This window comes from Abramis brama, assembly GCF_963993115.1.
Source record: "Abramis brama genome assembly, chromosome: 2".
Classification (NCBI taxonomy): domain Eukaryota; kingdom Metazoa; phylum Chordata; class Actinopteri; order Cypriniformes; family Leuciscidae; genus Abramis; species Abramis brama.
Genome location: NC_139964.1, coordinates 15,104,142 through 15,120,332, shown reverse-complemented (window position 1 = coordinate 15,120,332; position 16,191 = coordinate 15,104,142). Strand labels below are relative to the sequence as shown.

The following is a 16,191-nucleotide window of genomic DNA, read 5'->3' as shown; positions in this document are numbered from 1 at the left end:
CGGTGTCGTCATCGTCTTGCTGCTCCCTCCCCGTTCTGTGATTGGTTCCCTTTTTCAGGGGAAAATCTGGTCCATGGTGTCCAGACTGCCTAGCAGCATGAATAAAATCGCGCTGCGAGCAAGGCAGTATGGGGAAACCCAGGCTAACTTTTTTGAGTAGTTTAAAAATTGTGTAATTTTACTTTTACTTGAGTACATTTTAAGTGATGTATCGGTACTTTTACTCCGCTATTTTCCTTCTGTTTGTGGTCGTTACTCGTTACATGCTTGTTTTAATTTTATTTTTATCCATCAACGTGATTGGATCGAGTAATCGGTCTCGTGACTATCATCAAATCAAATTAAGCATAGAAAACTTTAACCGCCTATTCCTGCTGTTACTCGTGACTGCTGTGTGGAAGTGCATTCTTCAAGCATCAATTCAATCCAGATATCAGCGTCTTCCTCTAATATGCTAAGGTACATTTCACATTTCTGCTTAATATGATATTTATATAGGCTGGCCTGTCTACAGGGCCTAACATTTGGTGTGAGGTTGGGGGTATTGCGTGACGAGTTCATAATGTGGTGAATTCCCGCTCCCATTTCACAATCACATTATAGAGAAACGCACGTCACGATCTGTGCACTGCTGCGTCTCGCGCTCGCCATGCCGCCAGATTCAGTATGCAGTGCACCTTATGAACCATGCCGTTAACTTAAACTGCATTTCTGTCAGTGCGTAACTACAGCTTGTTAATAAACAACGTTTTTTGATTGATCCATTTCATACAATCCGTGTTCATTTGGCAAGTGCACTTGTGCAAAAACATTTTTCATGTTCAACTTTTGTTTTTTTGTGTGTGGATGCTGCTGATAAAACAGCTTCGCCGAGACTACAAAGAGACATGCATTTGTGTGTGTGTGTGTGTGTGTGTGTATTTGTTTCTTTTGTAAAAGTTTCGCGGATATAACTTCCCTATTTAATGCACAATTTTCCTTACAAATTATATTATCAGCATTACAATGTGAGTAAATGTAGCCGTGTAAAGTGTAAGGGATAATGCCACCCATCTAGACAATGTGCATTTACGTTTAAATTTTAACATATTTAATGGCATGGAATTACAGTGTAATTAGTGTTAGCTCACTATCTTAGCCTTTTTCAGTGCATTAGGTGCATTCAGTGCATAATATTAGTGATTCTCATTTATCAAAACACTAAAATTGGTACCGTTTTGGAGAGAAATTGGGTATTTTTTAATCTCTCTATTTAACCCATCTCATGGTGTGTGATGCTGAACTATCATATGAGTTTCTAAAGGTTTTTGAATTCTTTGCACAGTTATGAATATTGATATTTTATGTGCAACAATATCAGGCTCAGTGGCCTTTCGCCTAATTTTAAATGCTTTTTCTTTTTCAAACAATATGATTTAAATGGTGATGAGTGTATTGATTTGATGCATTTTAAAAAGATGGATGACAGATATTCTTCAATCTTTCTGACAAAGAACAAAATATAATGTGAATTACAGTATGTGCATTTTTTTTAAAATTTATAAATTGTAGTGTATAGTATTTACTATAAGGGGTAGAATCCGCAACTCAGTACTCACTACTCACTACTCATGAGTACTTTTAAATAAGCTACTTTTTTACTCTTACATTTTTTGGAATGTAATGGTACTTTTACTTGAGTATGTTTTTTCAGTACTCTTTCCACCACTGCACATATGATGTATCTTGTGAATATATTGTTTTTCCTTTTCATGCTTGGTATCATTTTAAGTGTCTTTAAGTGCGATTGGTAAAATGGTCTTAATTTCATTGCAGTCATTGGTTTAATGAGAAAGATTGAGAACTTAGGAGAATCCTGTTCTATCTCCCGAAACCAGGTGTTACCCCCTGGGGGACATGGATTGACCCAAACAACTCTAAACAATATTGGTATAACCCTTTTGTTCTGGTCTGGGTATTTAAGGCTAGGTGACAGAGCAGACTTTGGGACCCTTTAACCAGGAACATCCCCCATACAGTGCATAGACAGTAAAAGAAATGGACACAGCGACCCCATTGGAACTCAATTGAGACAAGTGAAGCCCATTTTCAGCGATTTCTTAGCACTTCCTTTCCTGACGCGCAGACTCAAACCGAGCAAAGCGTTACACGGACCACGTGAGCAACCCGTCTGTCTTCTAGTAGCTGTGCCAAGAGAAATCTGAATCATTCCCTTCCGAATCTTGCAGAGACGCAGAGTGTGAGTAGGAGCTGTACATGAGCTAGGAGCAGGAGAAACTTTTGCTAGGTATTCTGATTAATTATATTGTCATTTTGCCTCCACGTCCCCCCGATTGCCCGCGAGCTTCTCCTCCCGTCTATACGGTAATCTCTCTAGTGTGCGACAGAGAGTCGCGTGGTTATGACGCAATCGTTAGCCTACTTTTACAAAAACTGCTTCTACGGGTCCATAACATAAGCTACAAGGTAATGGAGCATTTTATACATTGTCGTGTATCTTTAGAAATAAATAATGGACAAATGGAGTCTTTAAACGCCTCAGATGTAAAGTTATTCGCTGTCAAAGTGACGCCAAAATGAATGGGAGTCAATGGGATGCTAACGCAAGTGAAGTTCTGCTACAAGATGTCAGCACCCGGCCGACTTCAACTTCCGGTCGACTTCCTTCCCGCCTGATACAGTGCGGTTTCAGTGTTTTCCTGTTGGAAAACACTCACTCACCACTCCGTGTCTCTGTCAGGAAAGCATTACTTAATTTTAGAGTCATTTTTGAGTAAATGATGTCATGTATTTTTCTGAATTGGCTTTTAATCATTTACTTGTGTAATTGGCATGATACATTTTTACCTGACAAATAAAACATCTTTATTTATTCTGAAGTTTTCTGAAATCATTATTTTAGTAGATTATGAGGAGGCTGGTGCGACCGCAGCTCTGTGTCCAGGATAGGTCAAACTAAAGGCGCAGATGAACGGAGCAGTAGCACGTCATCCGAAGACCTTTTGATTTCTGTCTATCACTGACTTGGCAAGTTGTACGGAAGTGGCTAAAATAAACTGCACTTGTTTGTATGAGTGAGCTGTAGGCAACCGACTTAAGAGGTATTAGCAAACCCTCCACCCTCTGACCAAGATCAGACTGGCGAGGCTGTGTCCGTGAGATCCACGTAAACCCGGGGCGTGTGACTCTGTGTGGCATCGGGTCCCTTAATGAATTAATAACTGAAAGTATGGGGTACTCAGAATAATCAATGATCTAAATTAATACATAATCAATATTTATGACTATTTTCTAATCAGAAACACAATCTAAATTTGATTATCATTTGAAATTGGAGTCAGATTAAGCGTAGAGCTAAAGTAATATTGAAACTAAATTCCAATAAATTAAGTGAACTTCACTGGAGCGCTGAAAAGACATACACGCATTATCCCTTCGCCCACCGTTGGATTCCGTCTTGAACCAATGGGTGGTCCTTACACACCCGACCCCTGTGAGGTAATGGCACCCTGGGGAGACGAAATAACTTGTTCTCTACAAGCTGGCGCCTCAACGCAGTCCTGTGACCCAGGAGAGTCTCTTTGTACCGAACTCAGGGTCCTGGTGTCAGCTGTATAACCGATGGAGATATGCTTTATCAGTCCATGTGTGGATATTTTCTAAATGTATCTATTTCTTAGCCATTCAGAATCATTCAACCTGAAATAATGACGTAGCTTCATGATTGTGTGAGAGTATAATTGGTGTGAAACTGGGAATGTACGGCAGAACGGCCTACGAACTCCTGTCTGAGTATTGAAGCTGATTCTGCTGATGAAACTGCAAACTTTCTTCAGGAAAACTTTCATCAATTGACTGCACTTCTGACTCCTGGTCTTCATTCATCATATCTGGTCCTAGTCTTTAACTATAAATTCCTCTCCTTCAACAAGAAAACAATAGGACTAAAACTAAAGAAAAATGGTGATCTTTTTCTTTGTTGAAGAATGAAGATGAATGATAGTGATTTACAGGTGAGGCTCATCGAGGTTGATGTATGTCAGACGCAGGAGATGTGACCTCTGGTGGCAGTTTGAGGGATTGTTAGGGATGGGCGATTACAAACTTTTTATTTTGATCCGTTACCAATTCTTTTTCTTAAAGTTTTAACAATGCCAATGTAAAAAACAGTTATTTCTTAAATTGGTATGTGATTTTTCAAAGTTATTTTTAGAAGAAAAAATGAAATTACACTTAAAGGCATATCACACCAACAAACTCCAGCTAAATGTCAGGGGTGTTTTGGAGCAAACATGAAAAAAGTATTGAAAACAAATAAAAGTGATGCAGAAACTCATGTTTTGTCATTAACAATTTTATTGATATTTTTAATGGAATCAATACAAAATAAGTAGCTTGTGAGAATCAATATATATATATATATCAATACTGCAGGATCTATGAGCCCTTAAGGTTTTTACAAGCAAATATGAGACAATCACAAATTACACAACTTAAAAATTTAAAAAGATTTAAAGGGGGAGTTACAGGAACACAAAAGACTGAATAACAGAAGCTGATTATATTGAGCACTTTGAGAACAAAAAAAAAAGATACATTTTCCATTGTGAATGAATTCCATTATCAGAATAAAATGATCAATTATGATTTAAAAGCAGGAAAATGTTGTAAAATGAGAAAGCGTAGATTGTTTGCCACAACTGAACATCACTTTAGGTATTATGACTTAATTTTAATATATATTTAGACAATAACAATTCTCCAGCTTTTAACTTTCATTTAATTCCACTGTTACATCATATTTCTTAAACTATACAGAAATTAAACTTTTGTGACTCATCACTGATGATCCCTGTCAATCATCAGTGGCTCCACCCACAGAGCTCAGGATTGGTTCATTTGTGCTCCGCCTCTCACTGCAGAATCTTCCTGTTGATCTGAACAAACAATAAGATGAAGAAAGACTGACTGAAGTTCATCAACAACATTATAAAACCTTCACAAGATACATAAAACAAACACACTATACTGAAGAGAGTTTTATTGATTATATTGAGAAGAGCTGCAGGTTCTGACACTTACTGATGGATTCTCATGTTTAGAAAAGCTCTAAGGATCAAGAGTCTTCAGGAGGTCTGCGATCAACGGTCTGTGTGAAAGAGAGCGAGAGATCGGTCATGTGATCATCAGTGATGGAGTATCTGACTTTGACGTCTCACTTACTGTGAGTGTGTCATACAGGTCAGAGGTCATGGACTTGAGCTCAAGAGCTGTATATGTGTCTTCATTGGGATCAGAGATCTACAGGAGAGACAGAAGGACACACACATTGTGAGTTCATGTTTTAACCCTCTGATGGTCTTTGTTTGGAGTGACACTCGTGGTCTTCAGACAATAACATGTTTTTGTTACAGAATAAATGTTTTTTTTTTTTTTTTTTTTTTTTTTTTTACAAATGCCATTTTACTCTGTTTATTAATGTTTTTACTCCACATTTGTGGAGGATTTATGATATATTTAAAATTTATATAAATAATACAAATAAAAATATATTTTTTTGTTTTTATACAAAAACAGCTTTTTATGTAAAATTCACTTTATAAAAGATTTTTTGTATAAAAACCTATTTATTTATTTTTTTGTTTGTTTTTTTTTACATTTATTTATATAAATTTCAAATATATCATGAATCTTCCAAAAACTGCACAGATGTGGAGTAAAAACATTAATAAACAAAGTAAAATTACATTTGTTAAAAAAAATAATAATAAATTATTCTGTTACAAAATTACATGTTATTGCCTGGGGTCTCTGGAGAGACCACGAGTGTGACTAGTTTTTTCATTTAACATAAAAACAGATATCATTACAATTATTTATTTGTTTTTAGATCTAGAAAGGGTTGAGAGCCGTACAAAGTTTCATGCCATTTGGACAAAGAACAACATTTTTTTTAAATGTAATGTTTAGAGGATCTTGATGGAAATCAGTTTTACTGGATCTAGAACTGAAGAATCGGGTGTTTGCACACGAGACTCGTGTGTCTTATACTCTTAATATCTGTGTACGGCTCATAGCGGCTGTAGGAAACATCTCTGCATGCAGGAAAACACTGTGAATAATTGAGATCATCTCACCTCCTTCATAGCAGATCTTCTGTTCATCCTTTTAGTAAGACTGTCAGAGAAAGATGAATAAACAACACATTTAATGCCACAAATAACTGCAATTTCAGGATTCAAACAGAGATGGCGACAAAGAGGCAAAACTTACACACTACCGCTTTAAATGTAACACTTAACCTAAATGTAATACAGTAATTCTTCATACATAGAGAATTAGATTTTTTTAAAATGAACTTCTTACCAAATGTACATCACAAAAGCCCCTGATGCTCCACCGAGTAAAACACCAACAGCAACACCAACACCGACAGTTACAGACGAGAAACATCTCACTGCTGAAATACAGACAAAACACACACCAATGTTTAACAGGACTAGATCAGACAAAGTATTATGACAGATAAGAAAGTAAGCAGGAGTATGTGGTTAAAATACAGAATATGATTCATAAAACTCACACATGACACACAAAGTTACAGCATCAGAGTATTTCTCTCCATGTTCATTGATGGACTTGCACTTGTATTCTCCACTGTCATCAGAGCTGATCTTTGAGATGCTGTAGATTCTTCCAGATCCTACAATCGTTCCTCCTTTAATCCAGCTGATTTCTGCAGGAGGGTTTGAGTCACTGATGCAGTTCAGAGTCACTGAATCTCCCTCCACTATTACACCAGATGGACTGATGAACACTGAGACGCTCCTGGGAGGATCTAACACAGAGAAATAGTCATATCATTAACAATCATATTAAACTTGACATCACAGAGGATTTAATCACGTTTAGAGGATTTAATGTCACAAAATAAACTCTATACTTATGTTTTGCATTTGTTAATCCACTAATTTGTTGATCACAGTTACTGAACCATCATTTACTCACACATGACATTTAAAGTCACAGCATCAGAGTATTTCCCTCCATGTTTATTGATGGACTTGCACTTGTATTCTCCACTGTCATCAGAGCTGATCTTTGAGATGCTGTAGATTCTTCCAGATCCTACAATCGTTCCTCCTTTAAACCAGCTGATTTCTGCAGGAGGGTTTGAGTCACTGATGCAGTTCAGAGTCACTGAATTTCCCTCCACTATTACACCAGATGGACTGATGGACACTGAGACGCTCCTGGGAGGATCTGTAAAGACAAAAAGTGTAAAATGACATGCAGTGAGGCAAATCATTGCACAAATAATCTTCCAGAACTGGTTAAAAATAAAAGCAGACTTACACATGATATTCACATTCACAGCAGCAGAAGTCTGAGATCCATGTTTATTTCTAGCAGAGCAATGATAGTCTCCGCTGGACTCAGACTTAATATTAGTGATACTGTAGGTTTCACCAGATTGCAAAATATTCCTTCCTCCTTTAAACCAGCTGATTTCTGCAGGAGGGTTTGAGTCACTGATGCAGTTCAGAGTCACTGAATCTCCCTCCACTATTACACCAGATGGACTGATGGAGATCACAGGTTTCACTGGAGGATCTACAGATGTCAGGTAAAAGTATTTATCAGAGACGGCTGGTGGAAAATGTTCTAGGAAAGGCTGCAGTTGATTATTATTGGACAATTTCAGCAAACATTTTTCACTGTTTAATGCTCAAAGTTAAAGAAAAAGTTTAAGCAAAAAAGTAAACAGAAGGAAAAACTATTAAGACTAGAATTTGAGAGGCTTGAAACATTTGAAATACAGACAAATGTTTTACCAAGTTCTAGATTAAGATATTATTTTAAAAAAATATTTAAAAATAAGATTTTTTTTTTTACTTTTCCTAATTTACAATGAATGTATATAGTGCAAATGCAAAAACTGAGAGGAAAAAAAATACATGTTATATTTGTTTAGAGATTTTTTATATATAACTACAATTTTGATGCTACTACTTTTCCTCGCTCCTCCGTCCTCCAGCCTGTGACCCAGAAACTGATCAAACTCAGCATCTTGAAGGACATCTCAATTATCTCCATAACCTTCACATGTCACAATCATTTTTATTTATGCTTTACCTTTGCAGTTTAAATTAATTATACATCAAACATATATCAACAGGGCATATCGCTTTATCTTTATTATGTATGAATTTCTTAAATAACCAAACTTTAACAACATAAGGGCAGATCTCTTGATCGCAGCTGTTGACGCTTTGAAGTGACGCTCCAGTGATCAAGAATATTCCAATATACAAATAGGGCGCTTCTCATTTCTTATTTGTGTATCCTCATTTCCTTTCCTCATGTCTCAGTTCCACCCCCTGTAGGATTCAAGGGAAGGTTGCAAGGATAGAAAATTATTTGTTATTTAACAAATCAGTGACCACTGGATTGTGGCAATGGGACGTAACTTCTCCCATGTAGCGTCTGAACCAATCGGACACACACAAGTTATTCATTTATTTAATGAATAATCCAGCAAACTCACTGTGAAACTCTCCCCAAAAACTAACATCCCAAATGAAGCTAACACACTGGCAGGACGCGGTGTCTTGTTACAGGACACACAGAGAGTTTTACGATCCAAAGCCCAGCAGGCCCTGGGCCCAGCAGGCCGGAGCACCGCCTGCCATGTTTTCGTACTACCAAAGGGAGACAGAAGGCTGTGTCTCCAATCCAGCAAACTGCAACTTTACCATCACTGAATGGACAACGATCAATTCCGGGCCTTCTCGGCACTTCAGGATGCCGTGCCGTCCAGCGTGGCCTCAGCAGGCCAGGGCCGCAGGCTTCGACTCACAACAGCCATGTGCTCGTCGAAACCACAATGCAAGCTCATCATCATCTTCTCCATCAGGCTTGCACCATGACTTTTGGCACTCACGGACTCATCATCAAACTCAATTTTCAACCACTTCAAGAACTGTCCGTGCACACAAACTATGCAAGTATCAATTTAATGAGGTGCTCTGAAAATGATCAGCTGATGGTTCTTTTCATACTGAAATAGATATTTTCCATAGTTCTATTTCCTGTTTCCGGTTCACATCACTCACCCCTTTACCTATGCATGTATGGATGGATGAATGTATGTATGTTTGTTTGTTTGTTTAGTTTAGTTATGTTTGTGATTTAGTTCATAAAACTTGTGCACAATGTAGCAACAATGACATCTGCTTTTCGCATTAAGTGGATCATGTGATAGCAAAAAACATCGTCTTTGTCCTTGCTGGTTAATAATTGCCCCACGAGGACCAATTTGCCAGCGCCAGTTTGGCTGGTACCCCCATGACCTTCTCCCCGACTTTACAACCTCGTGACATTACACACACACACACACACACACACACACACACACACACACACACACACTCGTGGACTTTCAACCAGAAACCCACCACGAGATGCAACTGAGGCACATTGACTTCCACATAGTCAAATTTCATTTTACCATTCATTACAAATTTATAATAGAGGTATGGTTTGCTAGAGTATAGGTTTGAATTCTAAATGTTCACTGAAAGAAGTTCCTCAATAGTGTCTTGTAAACCGACCTCGACATGGTCATAAACTTTATGACCCCAAAGCGGCATCTCATCCAGTTCCTCTGCAAGCCAACATTCCAACACCTTAACACACATGGAACTTTTCATGGAACATTTCAGAGAAAACTCTTCAAATGTTTGATACGTATTCCTGTGTTTCGCAAGTGTTGTCACTGGCCATAATGGAAACGCTGACAATTTTATTGTGTGTAAACCATAGGAAAGCATATATGTCCTATTGTAACATTAATAGAACTAAAATGCCTATACTAATGCATAATAATGTATCTGTGCATTGCTACAACGTCTATATTCTATTTTTGATATCTCTGTAATCCTCTCCATCTAACGGAGTCGAATCTTGACTGCAAAGTACAATAATATGCATTTGTTCCAGGAAATATCATATTTCTAAATATGATCCTTTCCCTCATAAAACACAAAGTCAAAGTAGGCGTCTTTTCCTTCACACAAAGAGAATTTTTCCCGCTTCACTGTAAAATCCAACATTGGTTCTTACTAAAACTTTTTTAGTTAACTTTACTTAATGTCTTAACTTAATTGTAAAAATCTAGTAATCTGTACTATTCACATACTATGTTTTATTTACTCAGAAAACCCAAGTTAAGATTAATTGATTGGTTTGAGTGTGGTTTTTGAGGCAGGGAAATTCTTAATGGACCTTTCACTCATTTCCTCCACTTCTGCAGTTATTTGTCTTTGTTTGCATTCACTCATTTCCCAAAGTAATCTTGAATGTTGAATTGTCAATACAACTGAAAAATTTGTGAGAACATAACATAAGTTGACTTCATAAATTGATTTTGATTTTCCTAAAATATTTATATTTATGGCGATTAGTGATCCCTTTGGTTGGGCACTTGGAACTATATTTTCTTTATTATGATTCTCTTTCTGTTGATGCAGTGATGCAACAATAAATCAGTTGTTTAGTGTCAAAGAAAGAGAAGTACACAGCAAAATCCCCAGTGTTAAATTAACATATATAAACATATGTGAATTATATAAACTCTGAGCAGAGTGTTAAATGAACACTGAAGCAGTGTTAAAGATAATGAGATAATTAAGTGATTAATTGAGTTATGATTGACCATTACTGAAGACACCTGATGTTAACAAGCAGAATCACTGAAGGAGAAAATCACAAATTGTAAGTTACCATTATGGCGATGGGTGTTTGCTTTAGTTGGGCTCTAGACCATTTTATGTTTACTTTAGATTTTGTTTGTCTGCTGTTATTGATTTATAACAGTCAGATGAACAAAAAACTAATGTGATCTGATGGTGTTGGTTATGTTTGGACATAATCATGTTGTGATCTGAAAAATCAAACTTATTGAGAAATGTGGTTTAACTTGATAGTTACAGCAGCTATGTGATTCTACATATGATTTTCAGTATTTTTAATATAATCCAAAATAATTAATAAACATTGTTCTAATCAAAAGACTTTTAAATAAATTTATTTAGAAACACAGACATCAATAATCAGCCTGTGAATCTCAACAATGGTGACAATAATAAAGCATGTTGCAGTGGCTGCCACCAATCACAACTCATTAATGGCTCCCATCATGCATTGCAGTATGAATAAATTATGAACTGAATTATCTTAGTAATTTCCTTTTCCTAATTGTATATTCTGCTCGTCACCATTGTTGAGGTGCATAGACTGAATCTTGATGTATGTGTGTGCCTAAAAGAAAGATTTTTTTTTTTTTTTTCAAACAGTAATCCTTTGTACTATATCTAAAATTCTAGATATGTAGAATCTCGGTTATTCTGTGATCAACAACATAAATCTAAGTCAGAAATAAGGGTCTCAATGAGTTCAGTGAAGCTAATCAAGTTCAAATGATGATTGCCATAACATAATCATCAGATCACTTTTTTTTCTTTGTTCATCTGGCTGTTATAATTCACTAACAGCAGCCAAGCAAAATCTAAAGTTAACATATAATGGTCAAGAGCCCAACTAAAGCAAACACCCATCACCATAACGGTGGCTTACAATTTGTGATTTTCTCCTTCAGTGATTCTGTTTGTTAACATCAGGTGTCTTCAATAATGCTCAATCATCACTCAATTAATCACTTAATTAGCTCATTAAATTTAACACTGCTTCAGTGTTCATTTAACACTGCTCAGAGTTTATATAATTCACACTTTTCATGTTTACTTTAGTGTTAATTTAACACTGGGGATTTTGCTGTGTAATACTATACACACACACTCATATATATATATATATATATATATATATATATATTTGTGTGTGAGAGAGAAAATATGAATGGTGTATAATGTAACGTGTGTCAATTAGTGATCTTTTATAATTTTGTTGCTACTATTTATGCCTCACCTTCTGAAACAGTTAATTGGGTTTATATAATCCCTCTATATTTGTGAAAATCTTGTAATTGATCATGCTTGACTCACACAGACTGCATCATTCAGCATGCAAAACACAACCATGGTGACAAATACATTTCATTTAAAGTAAATTATCAAGTACTCTCTACAGTTATTTTTTAGTTACTAGAACTCTTGTGTAAGTGAACTATACTAACTAAGCATTTGTCAGTACAACATACTATTCCTATTTCACTTTACTTGCTTTTTTTAGTGCAATCGGTTTCCTGATATTTTCCTAGTAATGTGAAGTCTAATGAGACAACTAATGATTTTGATTCAAGAGTGCTTGAGTATACTTGATTAAAGGAGAAGTTCACTTTTAAAATGAAAATTCTGTCATCATATAATCACCCTCATGTTGTTTCAAACCTGTATGAATTTCTTTCTTCTGCTGAACAGAAAAGAAGATATTTAGAAGATTATCAGTAACCAGACAGTTTTTGGGTCCCATTGACTTCCATAGTAGGAAAAAAATATACTATGGAAGTCAATGGGACCCAAAAACTGTCTGGTTACTGATAATCTTCTAAATATCTTCCTTTGTGTTCAGCAGAAGAAAGAAATTCATACAGGTTTGAAACAACATGAGGGTGATTATATGATGACAGAATTTTCATTTTAAAAGTGAACTTCTCCTTTAACAAGTTTTCTATACAAATGTTATTAAGTTGTGCCAACTAAACATTAATACACTACTTTACTTGGACATTTTAAGGCAATCGGTTTCCTCACTTTTTCTAAGTAAAGTCAACGTATTACATTTTACAGTGTTCAGAAAAGACAATCTGATTCGCTGGGCCTCAAAAGGAGGGCGTAAACAGATGTCTGATAAAAGGAAGAAACCCCCTCGTCTCTTCTCTCTCATCCCTGATCTGTCGCCCTTCCTCCTCCACGCGCAACACGGCTCCATCGCAACCCGCTGAACAGGCCTTGCCTTGGCCTCTGGGACGCATACCTCCGCGTCATGTAGAGCTGCCCTGCCGTCTTCTGCAACTAAGATATCTTTGCCTCTTCCCTCCCGGAAGAAGAATCTGAACTTTCTCGGTAACGTTACATTCAGTGAGCCTTTCAAGCTTCCCGCGGCACCGGAAGACCCAGCAGAAACAGGATCGACACCGTCCACGCTGTCCTGCCTCAGCATCAGCCTCACCAGAAAGAGCACAGAAACTCGCAAGTACATTATCTGATAAAAGCTGTTTCCAGGTGTCTCGTGAACCTAGGTTTCTGTGTGTAATAATTACTAGCTTTTCCCTTCTCTCTATTTCTTTCTTTCTTTCTTTCTTTCATTTCATTTTATTCTGATCACGTATTTCCTTGTTTGGTTAAATGTGTGTTTGTTTTATTGTCTGTATTTTTACGTACGTTTGTATTTGTAGCTCATATAATCTCTAGTGTTACATTTATTAAAATCCATATATCCTTTTAACTTTCTCTGTATTTGAAAGCCCGCTTTTATAAAGTCAATGAAACAAAAGATCTAGCTACAAGCTTGATATTACAGACTACATTCAGTAGTTTTAATTAATAAACTCAGAAAGTTTGATGTTCGTGGCCAGAAGATAAACTTTCTCGGAGTTTGTAAATACCCCTTCTGAACTGTGATGATCTTACATTTATTCGCTGGACGAATAACTGATGATCAGACCAGTTACAGAACAAGGTAATCTCGATAATTGATAAAATAAATGTACATGCAACATATGAATTATGACCATGAGTCATAATTATTAATATTTCCAAAATTCCCTATATTCTTGAGCTAATTCACATTCACCCAGAGTCGTATTTGTTACAACAATTATGTATTTGGTTTCTGATTCTCTGCTTGCATACAAAGTCCCTTTTACGATCTTGATCTTGTTACATGCTCTAAGTGCTATACATGGTAAGGAATAATTATTTTTCAGTGACCATGAAAGATACACTTTTCTTAGAATAAATGAATAATCAAAGAGTTCGTTGGAACTGATTAATTGATTGTAATATTAATTTGGCTTACCTCAAAGTTAATCTAATTAACTGACCCAAATATTAATAATTAATCATAATATGGATTATTATTAAAATTTCCCCTTTGAGCTAATATTGTTACAGTTTGGTGGAGAATGCAGGCATCGTATTAAACATTGTATGCAAGCAGACAGTAATCAATCATGTTGTCCCATAAGTTTTATTAACATTGTCTACATGCACATACAAGTTTATGATAAAATCAGCAAAACTATAGCTCGAATATGCCTTCCTACGAACGGCAGAAAGTTTCTCAATGCTATAAGGCATGTTTAAATCGTACGATAAGAAACTTCTGATTTTAGCGAAGCAATTCTTATTTCAGTTTTAAATCGAGCGTAAGCCTTCTCTGACGAAGAAATCTCAGATTAGCTGCGCGTATAAATGGTACCAGAACTTTAAATCATACGATAAGAAATTCCTGATATTAGCGAAGCAATCCTAATTTCAGTTCTAAATCGAGCGTAAGCCTTCTCTGACGAAGAAATCTCAGATTAGCCGCATGTATAGATGGTCAATCACCGATTAAGGCCTTATTATTATTTGTTACGTCATTGTATTCATATTAAACCACTGAACCTCTCATATGAAACAATCACGTCGAATAAGTGGTATAAATGCTAGCCTAGCTAACTAGTAATTTGCCATTGTCTGTAAAGGGACTGTGCTGTTTTTATTTGTGAAAGAGTTGCATCACTTGCATGCAACTTCATGTGTTTAAACTGGAGTTCTCAATGCAAACCTTCATCGCAACCCGAACGCTGCTCCGTTCGATTTGTGTTGTTGGTTGGCATGGGTCTCTTAGCAACACATGACACCGGGAAGTGCGGGCAGGCACTTTGACAATCTGATAACAGCACAAAACCTCACAGACCCTTGTGTAAAGCTTGCTCCCGAGCAACCCTACACACATACAAGTTAAAGCCCTATATCTCGACGGATAGCTTTTAGCGCCGGCTAAAACTTAGACATGTGTGAATGTAAAGTGTAACCTTCAAACTAAAGACTATAGACTTTGGGCCTTGGCCCTTGAAACAAAGGGATAGTGATTTGAACACGAGTAACGAGAATCAAAGCTCCTCGATGCTTTGAATCAAAGGAGTCAATTGCGTCACAAATGATTCTTTGTTTTGAAGCGCCCTCGTTGGTGACCCCTGCTGGTCAGAACAGTGTAAGTGTAGAGAAAACTCAACTCAGTGAAACACCTTTCACAAACCAATCGCAAAGGTTTGATCAAAGGTGTAAGCAGGTAATAGCAACGCACAAACTATTTAATACCGTTTAATATGAGGTGTCTTTCAAGGCACGATATCTTAGTAAACTGTAGGGCTCATTTTATGAAAGCTTAGTCAATTAGACCAATAAGAGACTGTTAAATTCGCCTCTTCCTTTTATCAAATGCGTCATTAAATGTGTACAAATCTATAAAAGTGATACAAGATCACATAGAAATCAAATACACACTGGTTCACGAACCGTTGAAATTTAGAATAATTTCGAAACAGCTATGACGCACAACGAAGCCCGTTTACTGAAATCCCATGACTTTAGCAGTCTGATACATGATCAGAATCACTGATTTGAGACAAATGATTCACACTGGTTTCAGAGCTTCATGGAGCATGTCTCGTAGGCGGTTTAAACTACTCTGTCCTCTCTCTCTCTCTCTCTCTCTCTCTCTCTCTCTCTCTCTCTCTCTCTCTCTCTCTCTCTCTCTCTCTCTCTCTCTCTCTCTCTCTCTCTCTCTCTCTCTCTCTCTCTCTCTCTCTCTCTCTCTCTCTCTCTCTCTCTCTCTCTCTCTCTCTCTCTCTCTCTCTCTCTCTCTCTCTCTCTCTCGACCCCCTCCCTTTTGGTTTCACTTTTAGTTGAAACCCAGATACCTTGGCTTTTATTTGTGTTTCATTTATTTCGACATAAGTCTACCCCTATTTTATTTTGTGTATTCACACCTGTTGAGCCTGAATATTCCTCTTACTTTTTTTTTCTCTTTATTTTGATTTTATTTCAGTTTATTTACTTACTTTGTTTCAGCCTGAATTTCCATATTCAGCTAAATAAAGTTTAACTAAATTTGAAATTTAACTAAATCAATTGTTTCCCTACCAGCTCTATATCCTCTATACAGGGTGCTGGAGGGCTC

General features: G+C 36.7%; 1 protein-coding gene across 1 annotated transcript in view; it reads right to left on the bottom strand.

Moving 5' to 3' along the window:
• Positions 1-4,342: 4,342 nt before the first annotated feature.
• The window catches only part of LOC311077941 (uncharacterized protein), a 55,356-nt gene continuing 43,507 nt past the window's right edge, over positions 4,343-16,191 (bottom strand). The window contains exons 7-13 of the mRNA XM_084106586.1: positions 7,009-7,263; positions 6,584-6,838; positions 6,367-6,460; positions 6,138-6,177; positions 5,224-5,301; positions 5,083-5,149; positions 4,343-4,937 (exon numbers count right to left, since the gene is read on the bottom strand). Coding sequence (XP_083962712.1) covers positions 5,117-5,149; positions 5,224-5,301; positions 6,138-6,177; positions 6,367-6,460; positions 6,584-6,838; positions 7,009-7,263 — 755 coding nt within the window. The 3' untranslated portion in view covers positions 4,343-4,937; positions 5,083-5,116. The remainder of the gene's footprint in view (positions 4,938-5,082; positions 5,150-5,223; positions 5,302-6,137; positions 6,178-6,366; positions 6,461-6,583; positions 6,839-7,008; positions 7,264-16,191) is intronic.